The 23,867-nt window shown below is 44.2% G+C and overlaps 1 protein-coding gene across 1 annotated transcript; it reads right to left on the bottom strand.

Annotated features, from left to right (window-relative positions):
* Window positions 1-1,011: 1,011 nt before the first annotated feature.
* Window positions 1,012-22,875, bottom strand: LOC129339236 (vomeronasal type-2 receptor 26-like). Its single transcript, XM_054993828.1, has 7 exons — window positions 22,312-22,875; window positions 11,563-11,834; window positions 8,475-8,763; window positions 6,027-6,842; window positions 4,516-4,743; window positions 2,452-2,575; window positions 1,012-1,931 (listed from the first exon to the last, which is right to left on the bottom strand). The coding sequence occupies exons 1-7, from the start codon at window positions 22,873-22,875 to the stop codon at window positions 1,012-1,014; spliced, it is 3,213 nt and encodes a 1,070-aa protein (XP_054849803.1).
* Window positions 22,876-23,867: the final 992 nt, after the last annotated feature.

Below are 23,867 nucleotides of genomic sequence, written 5' to 3'. Positions count from 1 at the left end.
GGGGCAAAGCCCTGTTTAAAAGGTTGGTGGGATGTGTATATTTTAGGGCAATTTGGAGAGAGAAAATAAGATACAAATGGGTTGAATCCAACGAGCTTTTTCCAGCTTTTTCCAGAGAAAAAGGAAGGAGGGATCTTTTTAACAACTAAAAAGCCTGTCAGTTCATGGAATTCAAGTTACTCTGATTTCATCTCCCAACCCCTTGCAGCAAGAAATCCAAGGTCTTGAGTCAAAAGGTTCTTTATTGAAAGATTACATTCATAGTACAGGTGTCCATAATTAGTCCAAAGGCATGAAAGCTTCTGGCTGACATGTTACAGTTAGAGTTACAAAGGGCAATATATCAAAGCGTCCCTCTGCATCCCCCCCCCATTGCCCGGTTTCAATAGAAGCCTGGGAAGGCGAGAGATCCTCCTCCAAGGTCGATGTCTAGTCCTAGTAGATAAGGCCTTCCTGCTTCCCTGGGAACACAGCTGGTTGTCTGCGAACCTGTGAGCAAACCTGGAAAACTACAGCATGAGAAAGCATCTGAATACAACATGGAGTCACTGTGGATAGTAGGCGTGACAAAGCCTATGCTGGGGATCAGGGGAGCTGCATGGACAAATGCCATGTAGAATGAGTGGGCATTGGTTGATTGATTTCTAAGAAGGAATGAAGTGGGATAAAACCAACTTTTTAAAAAAATATATGTTTTTTTTTTAATTCAAAGAGTATTATAAACATCCACGGGATGTTGGGGATAAAAATCAGGTATAGATTTCTCTTAAATACAGGGCTCATCACTAGATGTAAAAACACTCTTTTTGTTGTGGTTTCATGGTTTTATAAACGTTATTGATGTTGTTTAACCAGTGAAGATTCAGCCACACATCCAAGTAGATATTTACTGTTGCTGCCATTACAGGGATGTGATGCCAATACATTAGGAATTTTCTACACTTAAAGTGTAATTTATTTACGATTTTGCCCCAAATACATCAGCTTAAAAAACAATAGATGAGATTCACATTAAAATTGTTTAACTTGAGCATTGGTGTTCCAAAGTAAGTGCGCCTTACTGTTCCTCTGGGGTTTTAGCACAATAATGTAGCATTTGGGGAAAAAGATGAAACCCAGCAAAGCAGTGCTTGAAGCCAAGATGGAAAAGATCTCCACTGCCACCATGGATTTCCCTTTATTACTCAGATAAGCTGGTACAAAGCACAACCAGACACAGCAAAACACTAACATGCTGAAGGTGATAAATTTGGTTTCATTGAAACCGTCAGGCAACTTCCTGGCCAAGAAAGCCACAGTGAAGCTGACCATGGCTAGAAAACCCATGTAACCTAGAACAGTGTAGAACATCGAAACAGACCCTTCATTGCAAACAAGGCTGATTTGTCCATGATCTGCTGTCTTCTCAATGTCAGGGAATGGTGGAGATGTTACCAGCCAGGCAGCACAGATGCCAACCTGAATGAGGGAGCAGAAGATAACCAAAGACTTTGCCAATTTTTTCCCTATCCATTTATGGATCCTGTTTCCTGGATTTCTGGCTAGAAAGGCCAAGACCACTGTGATGGTTTTTGCCAAGAGGGAAGAAACTGCAACTGTGAAGATAAAGCCGAAAGAGGTTTGTCGAAGAAGACAGGTTATTTTTCTTGGTTTTGCAATGAATATCAAAGAGCAAAGGAAGCAGAGCAGCAGGGAGAAGAGAAGTAGGAAAGTGAGGTCTCGGTTGTTGGCTTTCACGATTGGTGTTTTCCTGTGTTCAATGAATATTCCTAGGACCACAACTGTGATGAGGGACAGAAAACCTGCGGAGGATGTCATGATAATTCCTAACGGTTCTTCATATGACAGGAAGGAAATGACCTTTGGGATACATCTGTCTTGCTGGTCATTTGGGTATTGTTCTTCTGGGCATTCCTCACAATCATCCATATCTGAAATTTTCAAAAGACATCCATGCTAATTTTATTAATGTGGTTATAAAAAAGGGGGGGGGGGAATAAAGTTGGACAATTTCTAATTAATTCTGTCTAGGATGGCCCAGAACATGGTATTGAACATCTATTTCCAATTAACAAGGTTGTATAAACATTATTAACCCTGAAAATTGGAAGCTCGAATTTTTATATTAGGTCAGTTTCAGAATATTTTCCTAAATTTCTAGGCAGTATTGCTTAATATATTGAGTTGGGTGGATCCAACCAACTCATTTACTGAGACTCACTCGATCCCCCTCCTTACTACCATTTGTAACCCACATATTTTTGTCTACGTAGGTCCCATGTCCCCCAAATAGTATCTGGGATGATTACAGGGGATCTCTCCACCTTTTTTCATCAGGGTAGTATCCAACCGAGTACAGCAGAAGTTATATGTCTGTTAAAACAACTTCAGTCCCATTCAGCACCACCACACTGATACAACCTAGAGTGTAATAGTTTAAGGGATACATACCCTTCTGGCTAGAGATCGATCCTTCTGTGCACTGGACACAATCAAAGCAACAAGATAACTTCCCCACTGGAACTGTTCTTCGAAAGCCAGGATGGCAGCTTTCACTGCATACAGACATCGGTGTCTAAGTACAGAAGCTTGTATTATACTAAGGAAAATGCATTTCAAAAGCAAGAAATAAACAGAATCCTTCAGGAGCAGACAAAAGATCCATCTAAAGCAGCATTCCATTTCTAACAATATCTTAAGTGATATTTCCAGGCAGAATGAAAGTCAAAGCTCTCTTCAGTTGTTTGTACCCCAGTGACTTGTATTTTGAGGTTCCAAATATGAAATTCCATTTCTCTATCACATCCTCCAGCAATGTGTCCAACCCTCTTTTAAAGTCATATCACTAGCGTCTGTGACCCCAACTTAGACACATTAGCCAACCACCTCAAAGTGTGAGGACACTCTTTTTTTAAGTCTTGAATCTACAGCCCCATCAATCTTACCACGTTTTCTAATTCTCATATTATGAGGGTTGCTCCAAGAGAACCAATGTGGTGGTGCGGTTTAAAATGTCTCCCTAGAAATGAGAAAACCTGCCTTCAAACCACTACCCGAGGACAACAGATCAATTTCTGAGGACAAAATAGAAGAACAATGTAAGGGTGGAATAAAAATGTGATAAGATGCAATACTATCCACTTTCTCTATATTAGTCATCATGTATTTACAATGTTTGTCATCATAACCTCTTGCTTTTTCCTAAACAAAAAAGTCCCAATGCTTTAGCCTCTTCTGAAAGAGAAGGTGTTTCAACATGTTTATTTTGCAGATCCATAAAGCCTTTTTCTAGATGGAGTAAGTAGAAGTGTACGTAATATCCCAGATTGAGTCTAAACATAGATTTCTTTAAGGACATTTATCACATAGGCTTTTGTATTTTCAATTCTTTACAAATGAAACTCATCTTTTATTTTCATCACTGCTCTACACGTAGTACCAGTTGACATCCTCAGTGAAGTTTTCACAGCAACACACAAAACTGTCCTAGATAAACAGAGCCAGTTCAGACCCCATCAGTGGATTGATTCAGATATTTGAAGTTGTATTTTTGCCTCATTGTTCATTACTTTACATTTACTTATATTGAATGTCCATTGCTATCGTTTGTTGCCTAGAGTCAGCCAATCAAGTTTATTCGGTCAATGACCAGCATAAATCTCAGATTTACAGATTACAAAAGAGAGATCAGCCATAAAAACAAAAAAACAAAACAGTAACAATGTATGTAATTTAACTACAATTTAAAATCAGTACATGATTGTGTGGCAAATTTTGCATGCGTCTGCAAAAAATTTTTGCACAGCAGACTGAAATTTGAGGGTTAACCCCCTCTAAAGACAACCTTAGTAAATCGTAGTCAGAACGTCCAGGAAACCTTCCAAGTAATGGAGAAATATATTGTAGACAAATTTATTGGTAAAAGCAACAATAAAGCAAGACATGTTCAGTTGTTTCCTCTTCACCTAGAGTCTAAAAAAGTTCACCTAGGAAAAATTTACCTAGGACACTTCTACTAGAAAGAAGACAGTGACTTGGATCCAGCTCAGTCTAGCTAAATTCTCAGTTTTCACTACCATCATTGACCTATATGGCTTTTGTCTATGTAGGTTCTGTGATATAAAGGAGACATTTTCTGGGTGGTCAAAGGGGACCTCTCCTCCCATTTTTTAGCAATGAGTCCAGCCCAATGAATGGCAATTCTTTCTAAGAAGAAATTAAATATTCTTCTTCACATGCAAAATAAAGGGCCACTACATATTTAAGCATTAAGATTCCAAATATAATGTTAATATTTTAATTAGAATGAAATAAACAAATTAAACGAATTAATGGTATCAAAATAAATCCAGCAAGATTATCTCCGGACCTTTATATTTAAAAGCTATTTACCATGTTAAATTTGAAATTTTTGCTTGTTCCCTGGATGCTAAAAGCACTGATTAAAAAGAGAGTTGGTGAGAAGCAATGTTCTAATACAATTTCTCCATGTTTCTTTCCATCATTGTTCCTAACCTTGTTTAGTCTGGTGTTCCATACTATAGATTCATCATTGAGGATGAGGCCTTGACTCCCTGCAATTTGTGCTTCAAGACATCCAATCTGGGTAGGGAGTGGAGTATTATTCGGCAAAATGACCCAATTCAAAATGTCATATCCAGCACGCAAATCACCATTCCTATCAAAAGATACTTCCTCACCAGCACTGTTGTTAAATCGGATTTTCTTCAAGAGGGAGTGTAGCTAATTTGAAAGGGGGGGCAAGAAATGAAATACAGTTTTATGTATATTTAACTAAGCATCAGGACTAGAGATGGGCATGAACCTAAACACGACCCAAAAAAATCCACGAACCAGGCTGGTTCAGGGTTCACAAACCAGGGTTTGTGGAAGCTCCTTTTCACAGAACTTCCACAAACTGTATACTGGATCGTTGGGTTGTCCCCTTTAAGGGACTTGCAAGGGCAGGTCCCTTTAAACTGCCTAAACCCCAGCCCCCTACCACCACCCCTACCCCCCAGCCCCAGCCCCACACTTATCTTCTCCTATGGCACGGTGTCCTTCCTCCTCCGGCTCACTGGGAGCCTGCAGGACAGCGGAGGAGGCTGAAAATGGTGGCCATTTGAGGGGCAGGGAGGCCATTTTCAGCCTCTTCCACTGCCCTGCAGGTCCCTAGGGTGGCGGAAGAGGCCAAAAACGGCCTTCCTGCCCCTCCCGGGAGGAGAGGAAAGACACCACGCTACAGGAGAAGATAAGTCTGGGGCTAGGGCTGGGAGCTGGGGTTTGGGCAGTTTAAAGGGCCCTGCCACTGGCAGGTCCCTTTAAACTATCAGCTAGCGGGTGGTGAGGGGCAATCCCCCCTGCCACCTGCCAGCTGATAGTTTAAAGGGACTTGCCACTTGCACGGCAGGAAAGGGCCCTTTAAACTGATAAACGCCCCTTTCCCTGCCTCTGTTAAGGCCAGAAAGGGACATTTAAACCCCATGAACCACGAACCGGTTCATAACTGGTCCAGTTCCGTGGTTCATGATTCATGAAACCCACGAACCATGGACCTCCTGGTTCGTTTTTTTTGTTGCTGTTCCTTGCCCATCTCTAATCAGGACTACAATTACCTTAAAGAAGGATCCTTGTTTATTTGGGCAGACAGCCTGTAAATCTGATGAGATAGATCCAGTCTTGGAGAACATTACAGAAAGGAATGTTCAGCTTCCTCCTTCTTGATGTAATCCCTAGTACCATCTATTAAAAACTTGTCAAAGATTAGCAGCCCTCCAGAACATCTTCTGTTAAGTTATAACAGACAGCAATAACATGACCCCTCCCCCACATTCCTTTAAAAGTGCTTTTCATGTATGCAGAAAGTGGTGGAGGATCTACTACAACTTCTAGGGATACATAACCTCATCCAACACAATGGTGAGTTTAACCTCTGTTGTCAACAGTTATCTTGCTTTGAAAAGCATAATGCTATTTATTACTTTATTCTGTATTCATTAAACAATTTAATAGCACAGGTGATTTACCTGCCATGCTTGAAGGTCACAAAGCTGCACTGTCGCTGCCTTATTCTTTGCTGACTGGAAAGAGTACATTTCATGCAAGACATGTCCTACTGCATAAATAGCATTGGAAATACTGTAGCTATGCCTGGATGTGTTCATATCGAAGAGATCGGTGTTAAGATCCTCTAGTTTCTCCTTCCCTGTACACATCTTCCAGGCTGTGTCCAATATGTAATCTGGCCACGTGCATTTGAATATCTGGGACCAGAAGATTTTCAAATAAAAGCCATTGGTATACTTGTTGGGATTAATTGTTTCCAGGAAATCCCGGAATCCTGGAATCTCACGTTTGTGCACCGCAAAAGAGAGAGCACCATGGAATACTGTCAAATTCCAGGCAGTTCTGGGGAAATGAGAGGTGAAGTCCCACAAAGCTGTTGTGATCCATACCTTGCCACTAATCTGGCTTTCTTTCATAGCAGCATGTAGCAAAATTAGTTTGTCAGTCTCTCCATGAACAAGCATTACATTGGATGTCAGCTTGGACAGCTTCATGGCTAATTCAGTGATAGATTCTATATCACCCTGAAGAATAAGCGGCAAAAGGGCTACAAACTCAATACAAGAATCAATTTTGCTCATTTCTTGGGTCATTATTTGAAGAAAATTCCTGCCGTTGGTATTATCTGAACTGATTAAGCTGACCCATTTCCAACCAAAATGTGCAAGTAAATGGCTCACTCCAATGAACTGCAACAATTCACTTGGAACAGTTCGATAGAAGGAAGGAAACTGAGATTTATCACTCAAGATGGAGTCAAAGGAGCCATAGCTAATCTAGGAAGAAACAATATGTTTTATTTCTCATTTTTAAGAAACAAATTGTGAACCCCATCCAGTTCTAACATGCAATATTTACGCTATGTTTCATATTCTATTTCTAACATTTAGATGAATCTCAGTGGCATTCATTACATTAGATATCAACTTGATGTCTTCTCCATATTAGAAGAGCTGCTCTGCCTTCTGAGATCACTGAATACATCCATTCAGATACAACTCTGATCTTTCATCTAGTACACAGCTGCAGCTAATCCATCTCTCTCTCTCTCTCTCTCACACACACACACACACACACACACACACACATTTTAAAAATACTTTGTATAGAGCTGGTGCAACCAATTTATTACAATAGTCAGTAAAACTATGGAAATATGAGAAGTGATGAGACTTTTCCAATGGTGGTGCCTCTCCTTTGGAGTGTTTTCCTCTTTGAGGCTTGCCTGGCATCTACCTTTCTTTTAGGTGCTGTTACTAAGCCCTTCCTTATTACTTAATCTTTTAACTACAGCTTTTCTCTCTCCAACTTTTTTATGGCATTCTTCTGCCCCAAAGTTCATAGATCACCCATACATGAGACTTCACAATGTGTATTATGCTGCTATGCTCTTGCTTGTTTTTAACGATTTTGGCATGTTCCCAATGGCTTTGTTTTATCATCTTAATAGTAATCCACCTTGAGGAACTTGTAGAGGGTGCAGAATAAATTCTAAATTGGGGACCCCTAACCTTTTTGAGACAGCAGGCATCTTGAGAATTCTGACATAACATGGTCGGCACTGTCACCAAATAGCTGCCTCAAGGACAGACAGCTGCAGAATGGCTGTCACAAATTACCTTTAGCCACACAGTGAAGAGTCTTGTGCTGTGGTGGTGTAACCCCTATGAGGTAATTGGTTTAGCCTAGTAGGGCAGAGTCAGTAACTAGAGCCAGGCAGCTGAGGAAGAAGCTGGTTGCTGGGGAGTTTAATAATAATTAATATGCTCTTATCATCTTGAATAAGGGCTGTAATTCCCTAAGAAGAGAATAGAAGCCTGGGTTCCAGTTGCTTCAAATTGGAAAGATTGTGAAAAAGGACTCTCTCACTTGGTGGGATCCAACACGTTGAACTGTTTACCTTTTCAAAGACATTGTTGGCTGAAAGTTTCTGTATGGTTGAACTTAGGAGTTCAGTTAAAGGAAAAAAATAGTTGTGTTTATTGTTAAATGTTTTTTTTTCTAAAAAAATTTCTTACTTACAATTGTGCGAAAGTTTGCTTCCTAAGCCCCACAGAACCCATACAAAGAGAAGTTATAGTGGCAGCTGCTGCAAAGCAAAAAATATGCACAGCCAATCAAATTTCTAATGGCCAATCAAAAGCCTTGCTGGGCAAAAGTCCCATCCACTTTCTAAAAACACTTGGTGGGCACCAGGAAAACGTCAGTGGGCTTTGGGGTACCCACAGGCACCATGTTGGAAATCCACGTCCTAAATAAATAATGTCTTCCTTATTTTCTCAATAACTTGCTACTAAAGAGCTGCAATATTTTTTCCAATCTTATAAATCAGCACCAGAGCAAGATACTTGTATTTTGCCACCTAGTTGAAAGCAGTAAGGAGAAATTTATTCCATCCTCCATCTTACCTGTGGGATCTTGTATATCCCTAGGAGATCTGCTATATGGATGGATAAGTCAGATCGAAGACTTCCAATTACACCCATAAGAGGTCTTCTGCTGCAGCTGTAGTTAGGAATCACCTTATCACTACCTGATGTTAACCTGACAGTGCTCAAATAAATGAATTCTGAATAAAAACAGTCTTGAGTGAGGTGGATTCCAAGTGTGAAGTTAGGCAATAGTTTGGGATCCTTATTGATCTCCTGTATTGTAAACAAGAATGCCAGGATGAACTGGAATGTTTTTGTAAATGGCCTGAAAAGGAAAGTAAGTGGTAATGCAATTGTCCAATAGCTTACTCTATTAAACAGGCATAGCTTGCTTCATCTGGGTTTGCACACACATGTATGACACAATTTACGGACAGAATTATCGGTAGCTGCCTCTGCTGAAAGGCACTGTCTCTTACCTTACCTGAGAAAACAAACATCTAGAAGACGATAATTTTGTGATAAGCAATTTGCAAATGCAAGTCATCACTTGATAAACCATATATTACAAATCAGCCCCCTAGTTTAAATAGTCATACATGGAGTAAGGTAAGTTAAGCTCAGGCATAGTTTCTTAGTTCACCTGATTGGAAAAGCAGGTTAAACAGAAAGTGCTAAGTGGTCAGCACAGAATAATTCAGCAAGCTTAAGCCTATTGAAGGATCAAAGCCACTTAAAACCATTAGAACAATTTTTTTTTAAATGAAAGTTTTTTAATTTGTGTGGATGTGTGTGTGTGTGTGAGAGAGAGAGAGCGATGTGTTGCCAAGTTGCTTCTGACTTATGGGGATTCATAAAGTTGCCATAAGTCAGAAGCAACTTGACAGTATATAACACACACACACACAAATACATACACACACAGAGGTGCCAATATTTTGAATTAGAAACTGTTTTCTGAATAAAATACAAAACACTAGTCTGAAGGATAATGCTTATTGGCATGAGCATTTTTTTCTGATTCTATGCAAGCTATAAAACCTGTTTAGGCATCATCCGAGTATCCTGGAAGCTGGAAGATCCATATTGGAAAGGATAAATTTGATTGTTGATGAACACTTAATGTCATACTTGGTAGAGTGACAGAAACAGGGAGGCACTTCCAACTTCTAACACAACCAAGTCAGTGGAATCCCACAACTGGAGGGAAAACAGTAATGTGACTGACAATTTTTTCTATTGATAAATATAATATGAAAAGTGACCAAGTGCTTCAATAAATATATAAATCTCAAACACAATTATAGTTATAAATATACAGGATCATTCCATTAGACATGCATAAAGTGCATGATGCAATCATTTCCTCTCAGTCACTGCTGAAATTTAAAGTGATAGACAGTCTTTTTGTCTTGAAGGTGCATTTAAGGAAACAAGGCTGGAAAAATTTATCCAGAAAATTTATCATTCCATTATACATTTGGATACATAAAGTGCATGATTCAGTCATTTCCTATTGGTCACTAATGAAATTTAAAGTGACATTCTTTCTATCTTGAAGGTGTAGTTAAGGAACCAAAGCTGGAAAATTTTATCCAGAAAGGCAAGTTGCCACATTAAGGTGAGTATTGATTGAAAATAATGATGTTTTCTTTTAGTACTCAACAGGTGGAGCCGTCAACATTGGGACAGCGGAACGACGCAGTCCTCTCACCCAACACAGGGCTGGTTGTTTAAACCTATTGTTTCATCTGTTGCCTTCTTCAGGGGCAATCAATAGACTCACCCAAAATATTCAATGTGGAGAATCATTCTCTTACAGAACCTTTGATCAGTGTTCCTCAAATGGCGATCACGCGTGTTGAATATTTCGGGTGAGCCTATTGATTGCCCCTGAACCCGATGTTGATGGCTCCACCTGTTGTGTACTAAAGGAAGACATCGTTATTTTCAATCAATACTCATCTTAATATGGGAACTTACCTTTCTGGATAAAATTTTCCAGCTTTGGTTCCTTAACTGCACCTTCAAGACAGAAAGAATGTCACTTTAAATTTCATTAGTGACCAATGGGAAATGACTGAATCATGCACTTTATGTACCTGCATGTATAATGGAATGATCTTATATTTTTATAACTATAATTGTATTTGAGATTTACATATTTATTGAAGCACTTCACTTTTCATATTAAAATACTTGGTAGAGGGACTTCTGCCATACCTATCAAAGATTTGGCCAAGACACAGAGTGCAATCCAATACATGGCTACTCAGAAGTGAGGTCCACCAAATTCATGGGGTCTTATTATCAGTTGTCTATATAGGATTGCAGCCATAGATAACTCAAACTCCACACAGCTGAGCAAGGATTTGACCTCAAGTTCTCCTGGTGCAACACTCTTGATTGCTTTTGTACGAGGTGGCCAAATATCACAATACAACACAATGGGACTAATTTAAAAGTTAACAAAATAGTAAAGAATCCAGTAGCACCTTTAAGACTAACTAACTTTACTGTAGCATAAGCTTTCGAGAACCACAGTTCTCTTCGTCAGATGCATCTGACGAAGAGAACTGTGGTTCTCGAAAGCTTATGCTACAATAAAGTTGGTTAGTCTTAAAGGTGCTACTGGATTCTTTACTATTTTGCTACTACAGACTAACATAGCTAACTTCTCTGGATTTAAAAAATTATCAATACACTTAAAAACATAGCTCGATAGCTTGAAAATGCCTTCTTGGCAAGCAGTAAAAGTTCCCTCCTCCCCGCACATTAAAATTAAAATCAAAAGCAGCACATATACACACCCTAAGTTAAAAGGCAGGATGGAAAACATTTTGGGGTGATGCTTAAAGCTAGCAAGATTAGGCATTCAAACAACTTCCACCATAGGGAGCTATAGAAACTGGGAGCAACAATGGAAAACAATCTGCTCCTGGTAGCCTCTGACTCCAGATGCTGGAGCTGCAAAGAGAAGGGTCTGTACAAAAGATTTTAGGAGCTGAACATGAACATACTGGAGAAGGCAATACTTTGCAGATAAGCTATTAATCGCAATAAACTGGATCTAAACCATTAATTCAGTATTCCTGGCTGAACTAGACTAATGAAAAGCACTTACCAGGCATCAAATAGATAGGGAGAAGGTGGCTCTTCATAGCTACTGTTGGCATTAATTACTGCAAAGAAATTAGACATGATGCCACCAATGATAAGATCTCCATCTTCATAGTACCCATTATGCAGGAGTCTTTTAAAAGCACATTTTCCATGTGTAACCTTGAAAACAGCATGCGATACCACCAGAATCATTAATGGCTTCAAAAAGAACATTTTGGCAAATATACATGTAGCTTCAATCCAGTACCGAAAAGACAGAGTCCTATTCAAATTCTGGGATGGAAGAGAAATGTGAAATCTCACAATAATCACAGAATTTTAGAGAGGTGGGAGGGTAGAAAGGTGAGATAGCCATAACGACAACTTTGTGGATTTATGAATCAGAAACAAAGGGACTGTTTCAAAGGGAAGTAGTAGAAGGATTAAAATTGTGCAAATTCTTGCATCTATCGGTGGTTTTAGTTTCTTAAAAAGAAAGCTGTAATTTAAACAATAAATCTCCAGAATGTAAGATAAGATAATTATGTAATCCATGAAAAAAATCCAAGTGGTTATGGGATGGGGTAGGTATTATGATTTTGTGGAAGGAAACCAAAAGAAAAGAGTGAAAGAGAGGATTACTTTGTATAGAGAACAATATGAGAGATGGAATGACAGATAAACCATGTCAATCATATAACAGATGCATACATCTGGATATGTGTATTAAATCCAAAATTTAGCCCCTCCCCCAAAAGAAGTGGATTACGGAGCTTATGCAATCAAGTTTGAATTTTAAAAAAATCCCAAAGCCAAAACATCCCAAAGCCAAAAGGCTGACAGTCAGTTCTGCAAACAATAGCTCTGTTTAAAAATACAGCATATTTATTGATTTTGTTAAGATACAAGAGGGTGTTTGTCTTCAGAATTCTCTCAAACCTCTCTCAAACCTGATTACAGTAATCTCAATAATTATCATTCACAAAATGATTACTTGCAAAAAATGTGTAATTCTTGGATCAGTTCTAGTTCAGGCCCCCCTCCTCAAAGCAAAAAGTTTTGTGCCATCTGACCAACATGCTTTTCTGGGCTAAAAAATTCCATTGAGGTGGATAGGTGGGGGGAATGTGTAGATTGAGTCCAGCCAGATATTTTGATCTATCCCATCCAGTTCTCCTGACAACAGTCCCTGTACCAGCCCCTGTGGCTTCGGTTTATGGAGGTCATATGATCCTTGGCACAGCCTTTTTGGTTGTCAGAGGGTACCCTTTTTCCCTTGCACACTGGCAGAAAAGCTGATTGGATACAGCCCTCTGTGTTCATGCATGCATGAGCACATATGTGCAGCACTTGACAAAACTACAAGTAATCTAAAATTTCTAGTGCAATTAGGTCTACAGATGAAATAGAGCCATTATTTAATGCTGAATTTGAGAAGTGAATGGATGTGACTGGAGAATCCTGAAATGAATTGGTATATCATGATGAGGACCAATCTCTCAGGGCCAAGCTACACATGACGAATGACACTTGAATAGCAAGTGTATTTCTCCCTGTTCACTTGCCCTCCACTCAATTCACTTGCCATTCAAGTGTCATTTGTCATGTGTAGCTTGGCCCTCAGAGCCAAGCTATGTGACAAATGACACTTGAATGGCAAGTGAACAGACTCATGTGTATTCCTCCCTGTTCACTTGCCATTCATTTGCACTCCACTTGACCAACAGTGATCAAGTGGAGCACAAGTGAATGGCAAGTGAACAGGGAGGAATACATGTGAGTCTGTTCACTTGCCATTCAAGTGTAATTCGTCACCTGTAGCTTAGCTCTGTGTGAAGGTTCATGGTACCTGAACTGACTTACACTCTCAGTTCTAGGCCTGTTCACAGGGACATCTACAGGTAGTGAGACACATGATAAAATCCTGGGCTTCTGCATGCCCTCTGCTGAATGTGTAGAATAGGTTGTGGGACCTGCTGTACATTCCATACATTTCATATTGTTCTGGTAACATTTCAGCTTGGAAGATCGAGATTTCTCATGTTGCCATTGAAGAAACCATCTTATACCTTAAAATCTTTAGAGTTTATGCATTATAACAATTATGTAGGATACAACCATGGAGAGGACAATCTGTTTCACTTCAAGAACTTGTGCTGAGCTGTAAATTTTAACATTCTCTGGGGCCTGAGTGATAGATGCCATGTTGGCCAACTTTCATATCTTGAAGAACTGACGTTGTCATTGCTTTCTTAAGCTTTCTTAGTAAACAGCCATTTTATAGCCTAGTTTTGTGACATCTGAGCACATGACATCTGTTCACTTACCTTTCCCAGTATCAACCCATACATCAGATCCAACACCTACTGGTTCTTCCCTCCTCCTGGGTAGTTAGGATGGTCACTCCGAGATCTAGGGGTTTTTCACACCTGCATCTATATTATAGAATGGCCTTCCTGAACTTGTTAGGAAGGCATTCATGTTGTTGTGATTCCACAAGTTATGCCATGCAGAATTATTCAGGAACACTTTTAACACTGCCCCTTAGTATTTGACTGCATATATTTTATGGATTTTAATTGTATTTTTATTATCATTGTAACACACCTTGTGTCCAGTATCAGAGAAATTACTGACTAAAACTGATCTCAATAAATAAAAAGCAACTACTATTTCCCAGAATATGTTGGTAAGAAGAATATATGTGCTTTATTGCTATTTAAAAAATCAGGACTTCGTTGCATCATCCTGGGTTGGATACATCAGCTTTTTTCATGTGATTTACCTAATTCTTCTCCTCATGGCATTATCCATATTATGCAGCTTTCATTGATATTGATCCTCTGATCTCCAGAAGAGCCTTTTTGGAGATAAAAGGGGCCCTGATTGCCAGCACAAAAGATGGTAGAATTAACAATAAATCTGGATCTAATAAACTCCCAATGTCTTTACAGAATTTGTCGGCTTTACCACTACCGAAATAGGGAAGGGAAATAGGGAAGGAAAGAAAATTTCATCTGTAGCAAGTAGCTTCACTTCCATGTTGTGTGGATTGAAATTTAGCCTGTTATACCTCAGCCATTTTCACACCATCTCTTGTTCATTACCTGCCCATTGCAAACAGTCTGTGGCAGAAGCTATGTTACTATGTCACTCTCTATTTGGTACATAACATAGCGCACAGATTGAGTTAGAGTAAATACAACTGTTCTTGAATAAATTAAACTGCTAAAGCAAAGTACCTTTCTCTATATACTCTGAACTCATGAAAGAATAGGTTTCTGGGCTTCAAGAAAGGAAGGGCCACAAACAGGTTCCATCTAAAACAAAGTTTGCATCCTATGGGCAATGCACATTTGGAACCCTGTTGAATGACACAACATGGTTGGTAGAAATGGCCAAAACTTTATTGATTACATCCCTTGGAGCATTGGCAAGGTATAGGGCAGTGGATCCATGGCATCAAAACCAGAAGAGTTTCTCTGTGGTCACACACACATTATAGAACAGTCTACCTGAAGAGGTCAGGAAAGCCCCATGATTTAAAATTATTTATGTCATTTATAGTCCACCTTTCTTACTGAGACTCAAGATGGATTATGTAGTGTGAGATAAGTACATTCAATTTCAGGGTCATTTCAATAGACAATGCAATAGGGTATATAAAAGCAACTTTGCAAAGATATAACATTCAGCAGGCATCCAATACAGAGTTGAAGAAATGCTGAAACAGAGCATACACAATTCTGACTTATTAAAACCTACCAAGTAGGTTCATAATTAAATTATTGCTTATATACTTTATTTTAAATGCCTTTTAATGTTGAAAATGTTTAACATTTGATGCCTTGGGACCCTATTTGGGTGTCTGGAATGGCAGCATAGAAATGTTATGATGAACAAACACATTCTAAGACTGCAAAATCACCAACCACTTGTCAGGGCTTACCACGACTGCTGCTGGGCATGGCACTGGGCGGTCTGCTCCTGACATCACAGGGGGGCCAGGGATTCTGCAGGACCCTGCTCTGTGGAAGGAGGGGCGGTATACCTCACCCAGACTCCCTCTCAGTCCACTCGCTGGCCTGCTCAACCTGGCCTGCTTACCCCCTGCATCCTCCTTCATCTCCTCCTTCCAGAACTCTCCTCCAAGCCTCCACCCTTGCATCCTACTGCTCTCACTCCACATGATCACTCCTCACTCACACCCACCACCTCAGAGCTCTTCCTAGCCACCTTATATAGGGCTTCCTTTCCCTGCCCCGCCCTCCTTCTAGGCTTGTGCCATCTCCTGACTTGGCCCAGCTGTGCCTTCCCTCAGGTGTTTCCCTCCTGCCACTAATCCCTTCTTGGCTTCCTTGCCTTGCTGGCAGGGTGGGATTGAATGCGAGCCATCCCCAGCTGAGGTCTCCTTGGCCTTGCTCATGAGGAGCTGCCCCAGCCGGCTTCAGTGCTGCTGAGCCTGCCTGGCCTTGCTCACGAGGAGCTGCCCCAGCCGGCTTCTGTGCTGCTGAGCCTGGCTGGCCTTGCTCACGAGGAGCTGCCCTGGCCAGCTTCTGTGCTGCCTGTTCGTTGATGCCGGGCGGGGCTACCCATCTCCTCCCCCAGAATGCCTGTGGCAGCTCCACCTGGAGGGGCTTGGCTCCTAGCACCTCCTGAGCCAGGCTGCTGTCCTCTAGCCAGGGTGTGGCTCTGGGCTATAGTGGCTGCTTCTCCTTCTTGGAAGGTAAGGGCTTTGTTTGGGCTATTGCTGTGTCCCTATTCCCCCTGCCTTGGCCCTTTTCCTCTAGCCTGCTTAGCCCCCTCTCCTCCCCCTGGGGGTGGGACTAGCTGGCTTCTCGCTGCTCCCTCCGGCCTTCTGAGGCTTTGGCCTTTCTCCCCTTCCCCCTAGAGTAGGCAGGTTCTGGCTCTGTTTGCCAGACAGAGCGGTTGAACTGCTGTCTCCCGGCTGCCCCCTGCCGCTGCCTGTCAGCAAGTCCGGGGGCTGGGCTGCTGACCCCGGACACCACTATCCTTCAGTGAGGAATCTCTCTCTCTCTCTCTCTCTCTCTCTCTCTCTCTCTCTCTCTCTCTCTCTCTCACACACACACACACACACACACACACACACACACACACACACACACACAATCTTAAGAAGGCCTTCACATTGGCAAAATCAACAAGTGCCCAAAGACATTCTTTCTCTGCAGTTGCACACACCTTATGGAACAAGCTACTGGAAACGGTCAGGAAAGCCCCCACTCTTCTGGTTTTCCGTTAACGTTGCAAAACTGAGTTGTTCAAGAGGGCTTTTTTTTACTCAGATAGGGGATCTGTAAGGAGATGGTCCCAAATAGCTGCTTCATTAAATTAATTCTAGTTTGGTGTCACAATGATTCTTCCTGTTGTGGTGGCTGTCAAGGGTGATTGTGGGGCGAAGTGCGATGGCAGTTCTCCTGGTTTACTTGTGGAAAGCAGTATTGGGCATGGCTCAGGGGCAGCAGAGTGTCCTCCCGCTCCTCCCAATTCACCTGAGGGGGCTGTGGAGGAGGGACAGCTCAGCTGCAATCATGCAGCAGATTGTATTGTATATGGATACAGTTGGTTGCACAGCATAGTGGATCCCCTGTCAATGGGACTGATGGGACCCCTTTCAGCTGGGTGGGAATGTATCCCGCAACTCCCGTCCTTTCCGTAAAGGCAGGAAGGGTGGTGTTGGCTGCCACTGGAGAAATCCTCAGGTGGATCCTCGGGTGAGGTCTTGCATTTTCTGGGGGATCTTGCCACTTCCCCTTCAAATGACATGTGAACACGACTCATCCATGGAGAAAAGGATTGAAAATCAAAAACAGAAAGAGACAAATGTTAGAGAATATATAAGTAGAATGACCAATACACTAGAATGTATGTGCACACCTTAATGTCTGTTAACAGTGAGATAATGGTATATAGTAGGAGAATTGTATATAGAAAACGATAGAGATTGAAACAGAAAGAGAGGGGACATCACCCGCCCTCCGGCCCTTGCCGGGAATAAACACGTGCTCTTGTGAGGCCAGGTGGTTGCAGGGGGATCTTCCCACTTCCCCTCCACATGACATGTCCTCTCCCTCCCATCATTTCCGGCAAAGCAGGAAGGTGGTTGCTGTTGGCTGCCACCACATTATTCCTCAGTGGGACCCTCAGGTGAGGACCAGTGGTTGCTGGGGGATCTTGCCACTCCCCCTCCACATGTTGGACAGAAAAAGATAGACAGACAGATGTAGTGAAAAACAAAAACATTGGGAAAAGATCGACATACGAGCATACATATAGATGAAGATAAAGGAATGTAGAAAATGATATAGTTATAGAAAGAGGAAAAAAGACAGCTAGAGATGGAAAGAAAGAATAAAGGGCAGATATACGTAGAAAGAGAGAGATTCAGATAAATGGTGGTGGAATCACATAGGAAGAAACAGAGAGAGATAGAAAGTTACGAATAGACAGTGAGAGGGAGATACAGAGAAACAGATAGAAAGGGGCACACAGATGTCAACTGTTCCAGAACTAGAAACAGAATGTGAATGCAACAAAGAGATAGAATCAAACAGAACACATGACCCATCCATGGAGAAAAGCATTGAAAATCAAAAACAGAGAAAGAGACAAACATTACAGAATGCATAAGTATAATGAACAATACACTAGAATGTATGCGCACACCTTAGAGAATGTCTGTTAACAGTGAGAATGGTATATGGTCGGAGAATTGTATGTAGAAAATGATAGAGATTTAAATAGAGAGGGGACATCACCCGACTCCCAGCCCTTGCCGGGAATAAATGCTCGCTCCTGTGAGGCCAGGTGGTTGCAGGGGGATCTTCCCACCCACCACCACATGACATGTCCTCTCCCATCCTTTCTGGCAAGGCAGGAAGGTGGATGCTGCTGGCTGCCGCTGTATTGTTCCTCAGTGGGACCCTCGGGTGAGGACCCGCTGTTGCTGGGGGATCTTGCCCCCCCCAATGACATGTCCTCTCCCTCCCATCCTTTCCGGCAAGGCAGAAAGGTGGGTGCTGTTGGCTGCCACTGTATTATTCCTCGGTGGGACCCTCGGATGAGGACAATTGCATGTAGAAAATGATAGAAATAGAAAGAGGGGGGACATCACCCAGATTCTGGCCCTTGCTGGGAATATCTGTGCGCTCCTCTGAGGATTGGCAGGCAGGCACATGGGGGGGTGCTGCTGGTAAGTGGCCAGACCCCCTGTCCCGTGAGGGGAGGTGGAACACCACTGCCTCCCCATGCCCACCAGGCCCGGTGGCCATCGTCATCACCCACGTTCCGGCCCTCGCTGGGAATACACGTGCACTCCTCTGAGGCCTGGTGGGCAGGCACATGGGGGGTGCCGCCAGTGAGTGGCCAGACCCCCTTCCCCCTGAGGGGAGGTGGAACACCACTGCCTCCCCGTGACCGCCAGGCCCAGCGACCGCAATCAGCACCCACGTTCCAGCCCTTGCAAGGAATATACACGTGCTCCTCTGAGGCCTGGCCGGTGGGCACATGGGGGGTGCTGCCGGCGGCCATTGTCACTACACACGTTCCGGCCCTCACCAGGAATACACGTGTGCTCCTCAGAGGCTTGGTGGGCGGGCATATGGGGGGTGCCACAGGCAAGTGGACAGACCCCCCGCCCCCTGAGGGGAGGTGGCATGCTGCTGCCTCCCCGTGCTCACTAGGCCCGGCAGCCGCCATCAGGACCCACGTTCCAGCCCTCGCCGGGGATACACACACGCTCCTTTGAGGCCTGGCGGGTGGGCACATGGGGGTGCTGCTGGCGAGTGGCCAGACCCACCACCTACTGAGGGGAGGCAGCACATCTCCACCTCCCCATGCCTGCCAGGCCCGGTGGCCACCATCATCACTCACCTTCCGGCCCTCGCTGAGAATACACGCATGCTCCTTTGAGGCCTGGGGGGTGGGCACATGGGGGTGCTGCCGGCGAGCAGCCAGACCCCCTGCCCCCTGAGGGGAGGTGGCATGCCACCACCACTCCAGGCCCAGCAGGCCCGGCAGCCGCCATCAGCACCCACTTTCCAGCACTCACCAAGAATAAACGCTCGCTCCTCTGAGGTTTGGTGGGCAGGCACATGGGGGGTGCTACCGGTGAGTGGCCAGACTCCCACCCCCTGAAGGGAGGAGGCATGCTGCCACCTCCCCGTGCTCACCAAGCCCAGCAGTCGCCATCAGCGCCCACCTTCCAGCCTGCACCGGGGGGAAAAACGTGCTCCTCTGAGGCCTGGTGGGCGGGCACATGGGGGGTGCCGCCAGTGAGTTGCCGGACCCACCGCCCCCTGAGGGGAGGCAGGCCACCTTCTAGTACACCCCTTGTACACTGGGCCAATGTCAACCGGTGGCTCTAATTGTATCAAGTGGGAGTTTCCTGGTGGGCTCGGATTGGAGAGGGTATAACTCCAAGATCCCTATTGCAATCTTCACCAAACTTGGGTAATGGCTGGAGGAGAGCTTGTTAAACACTCCCCGGGAATATGGGCTCTCTAAATCCAATGGGGGTCGTTCTGATGCCCACAAACCACAAACCTCGAACCGGTTCAGCAACGGGAAAGGTTTGTTGCTGTTTGCTGGTTCAGGTTCGTCATCAGCACTGAACCACGAACCACTGGTTCATTAAATTTTTTGGGTTCGTGCCCATGTCTAATTCTGACCTCTTGCCTGACTTTGACCATGATTCTGCTTAGCCTATGTCTTTCCTTCCATGGCTCCTAACCTCTAGCTCAAGCATGATAGTATTTCTACAATGCCATAAAACCTGCCCCAGATCTCTAACCTCTGGCTCAACTTCTGATTTTTCTTCTCCAGTTGACCCTCCACGTACATTAGAGCCTAACGCCAAGTACTGCCATTAAAAAAAATAATGGATGCATTATACTATATTATGATATATACAACATTACAAGTACATTTTATGTTGTAAATTATCCAGTATTGCTTCATTTAAATATTTTTAAACAAAATATATTTTTGAGGAAACAAACAAATACTTTTTCATAAAGCACACAAATGGCCCCAAATAAGAAAAGCTGAAATACAAATGTAAGATGAGAGTTAGGCTGGGTTTCCCCCCTCATTGAAATAGCAAGGGAGTGACAATTAGACTTATTTTAAAATGAGTTATAGTGGTTACAGAAAACCTTAGGTTCCATGGCAAAATGCATTGTGGGACATCTAGAGAAAACCTGGGCCAGGATTTCCCTATAACCTTCATTTTTGAAGCAGCACCTCCCATCAGCATCCTGAAGCAGATGGCCAATCTGCTATATGTTATACCCCCTTTATATTATGGTGAGTTATACCTGCCAGAGACAACTGTAGCTTCCAAAGAGGAAAGCTGATGTGTTTGGGATGGGGTGGAGATTACACAGGCCTGGATATTTGGATTCCATGCATATTTGTCACCAGTACTCCCAAGATAATCCTGTAGCCAATGAATGATTTTGTAGCTCTGAAAATAATCTGGCCAGGATGTTCCAATTTTCTTCATTTTGGACACAACATAGGAAAACAGCACATGAAAACATCAACATCAACAACAATAACAACAACAATAGGTTTATATACCGCTCTCCAGGACAACTTAATGCCCACTCAGAGCGGTTTACAATGTTATTATTATTCCCACAACAATCATTCTGTGAGGTAGATGGGGTTGAGCCCAAAACACACGTCACATCAACATATTTTTCATGCCATATGTCTTTTGGTATTGGCTAATGGATTCCAAGAATTTTGAGGGACTGCATTCATGTGTACAAAAGCTGTATGTGCATGGAGAACACCTGTGTTGGTCCAGAAGACAACAATAGAGGAAGACAAACAAAACTCCCTGAAGAAGTTCCAATGGTTGGGTGCCTTAAAACAAAGAGGTTACTTTTTCAGTTTGTCACACAAAATGATGACCATGCATATCAGGAGGCTTGCATTTAATATGGGCTCCTGTTATATGTGCTTGCAGTGCCAAAGTCAAACATCTCTACATGGCTACGTTGGAAGAAGGAAAAAGAATCAAATCATTTCACCATAACAATGTGAGACTGATCAGTAATGAGAAGATAAAATAGTTCACATTAACCCCATTTGGGCATAACATGTCTTTTAGAGTTAAGTCTGGGCTTTAGGATTATAATATAACATTTTGGGGAAAAGATACAGCTGAGCAATCCTGCCCCAGAGGCCAAGATGGAGAAGATCTCCACAGCTACCATATACTTCCCTTTGGTGCTCAAGTAAGTTGGAACAAAGCATACCCAAACACTGCAAAATACTAATATGCTGAAGGAAATGAACTTGGCTTCATTAAAGCTATTTGGCAAGTTCCTTGCTAAGAAAGCTACAAGAAAACTGACCATGGCCAGGAAGCCCATGTAGCTAAGGGCACAATAAAACAGGGTCTCAGAGCCTTCATGACACTGAACTATGATCTCTCTGCTTTGAGAGTGCATATCTAACTCAGGGTAGGGAGGGTTTCTTGATAACCAGACTGTACAGATTCCAAGCTGACAAAGGGAACAGAAGAAGACAATGGAGTTTGTGACTCTCTTCCTCAGCCATTTCCTCATCTGGCTTCTTGGCTTTTGTGGCATCGAAAGCCAGAATCACAGTGATGGTTTTAGCCAACACAGAAGAATCCGGCACTCCAGGCAGCAGCCTCGCTGCGTTCAGCCTGGGGCCGTAATTTGCAGGCTTGTGGGAGGGAGACAGACCCCCTCCCTCATCCGGGCATTCTGGCCGGGGGCGGAGCCAGACGCCTTAGAGGCTGCTCTGCCGTCCCGGCCAGCAGTCGCGATCTTTTCTCGGAAGGGGAAGCATCGTGCTTTCCCTGAGCAGGGCCATCGGGCCTGCCTTCCGAGCGTGGACGGAGGGCGGCTGGCGCGGCGGCGGCAGACGACGGGCTGGCAAGAAGCGGCTGTGCGGGCGTGCGCTCGCGCCGCGTGGGGCCCGTCCGGCCGAGGAGAAGCGGCGCGGCGTCGGCGGCCGCCAGCGAGTGCGCGGCGGCGGCAGCGTTGCAGCCAGAGGCTTCTGGCTGCGGGTTGAGTCCCTGGGTCGGGGGTTGGGGCGACTGCCGCGCTGCATAGGGCTGCCACTTTGGGCGGTTGTTTGGAGCGGCGCGGTTGGTTGGGCTCGCCTTACGGCTTTCCTGGGCCTTTTTTCCTTCTTCTGCCCCCCCCCCTGGCCTCGGCTGAGTCTGCCAGTTGGGCCGGTTAAGGGGTTGCTGCCTGCCTTGGGCTACTGGCCCCTCGGTGGCTTTGGCTGGCTCCGCTTGGACTGAGGGCGGTGGCCATTTGGCGGCCATTTTGTTTGGGTGGTTGGGCGGCCATTTTGTGCCTGTACAGGGCGGCCAGTGCCCTCGGGCCTAGGCTCATTGGCTGCTGCTGGCCTTGGCATAAGGGGTCCTTTGCAGGGCCGTGGGGGTCTTTTTGCCCCCATTCAAGGTAAAAAAGCCTATAGCTCTCTGGTATAGTGCCTGCCTTGGGCGCAGTCGGTCTTTGGCTTAATCCTGGGTATCTCCCGGTAAAGATTTCAGAGGGCAGCAGTTGCAAAGCATTTATTGCTGGGTCTTGTTGTGGGGAGAATAATAACATATTTCCTTTTGTTGGCAGCAGGTTGGTTGGGAATGCCGCCCAAGAAAGGAAGTGGCCCATCCAAGGGCAAGCAGCCTGCTAAGCGGGCAGCTCCCAAACGGCCTCATCCCCCGGCTCTGTCTTCCGAGGATGAGGATGGTGGGCCTAGCCGGCAAGAGATTTTGGACAGGCTGGCGGCTCTTGAAGGAGCACGGGGTGGTGCGCCGGCTGGGGGATCAGGGGCCAGGGCTCGGCGGCCTACCGAGAAGGCATCCGCTGCCGCCTTCCAGAGGGAAGTTATGATGCGTCTTTCTGCTCTTGAGTCCAGGGCTGTTCTGGAAGAAGGCGTGCCTAGCGGTGCTCCCGCAGAGCCCAGGGCATCCGAGGAGGTTCCCCCAGAAGAAGAGGGCGAAGCAGTCGAACCAGGGGCGGTTGCCATTGCGGTGGACCCTAACACCCAGGAGGGTAAGTCTGCCTTGCCTTCGCAAGGGTGCACCTGGCCTTGGGGGCCCTGGGGTCAGTTGGCTGCCTCCGGACCTCCCGGCTCTACACCTACACCGGCTCTGCATACACCACAGGTCTGGGTTCCTCCTGTCGCGGCCAGTTGGCAAGGCTATGCTAGTCCTTCAACCAGTCAGCAGCAGCCCCCTGTGGCTGATCCATTTGGGAGCCTTCAGGCTGCAGGGTGGCCTTATGGGCACGGCCAACAGTGGGTTTTCCCCCC

Source organism: Eublepharis macularius, chromosome 12 (genome assembly GCF_028583425.1).
Source record: "Eublepharis macularius isolate TG4126 chromosome 12, MPM_Emac_v1.0, whole genome shotgun sequence".
NCBI lineage: Eukaryota > Metazoa > Chordata > Lepidosauria > Squamata > Eublepharidae > Eublepharis > Eublepharis macularius.
The sequence above is the reverse complement of the archived record's forward strand: the minus strand, read 5'-3'. Positions and strand labels throughout refer to the sequence as shown.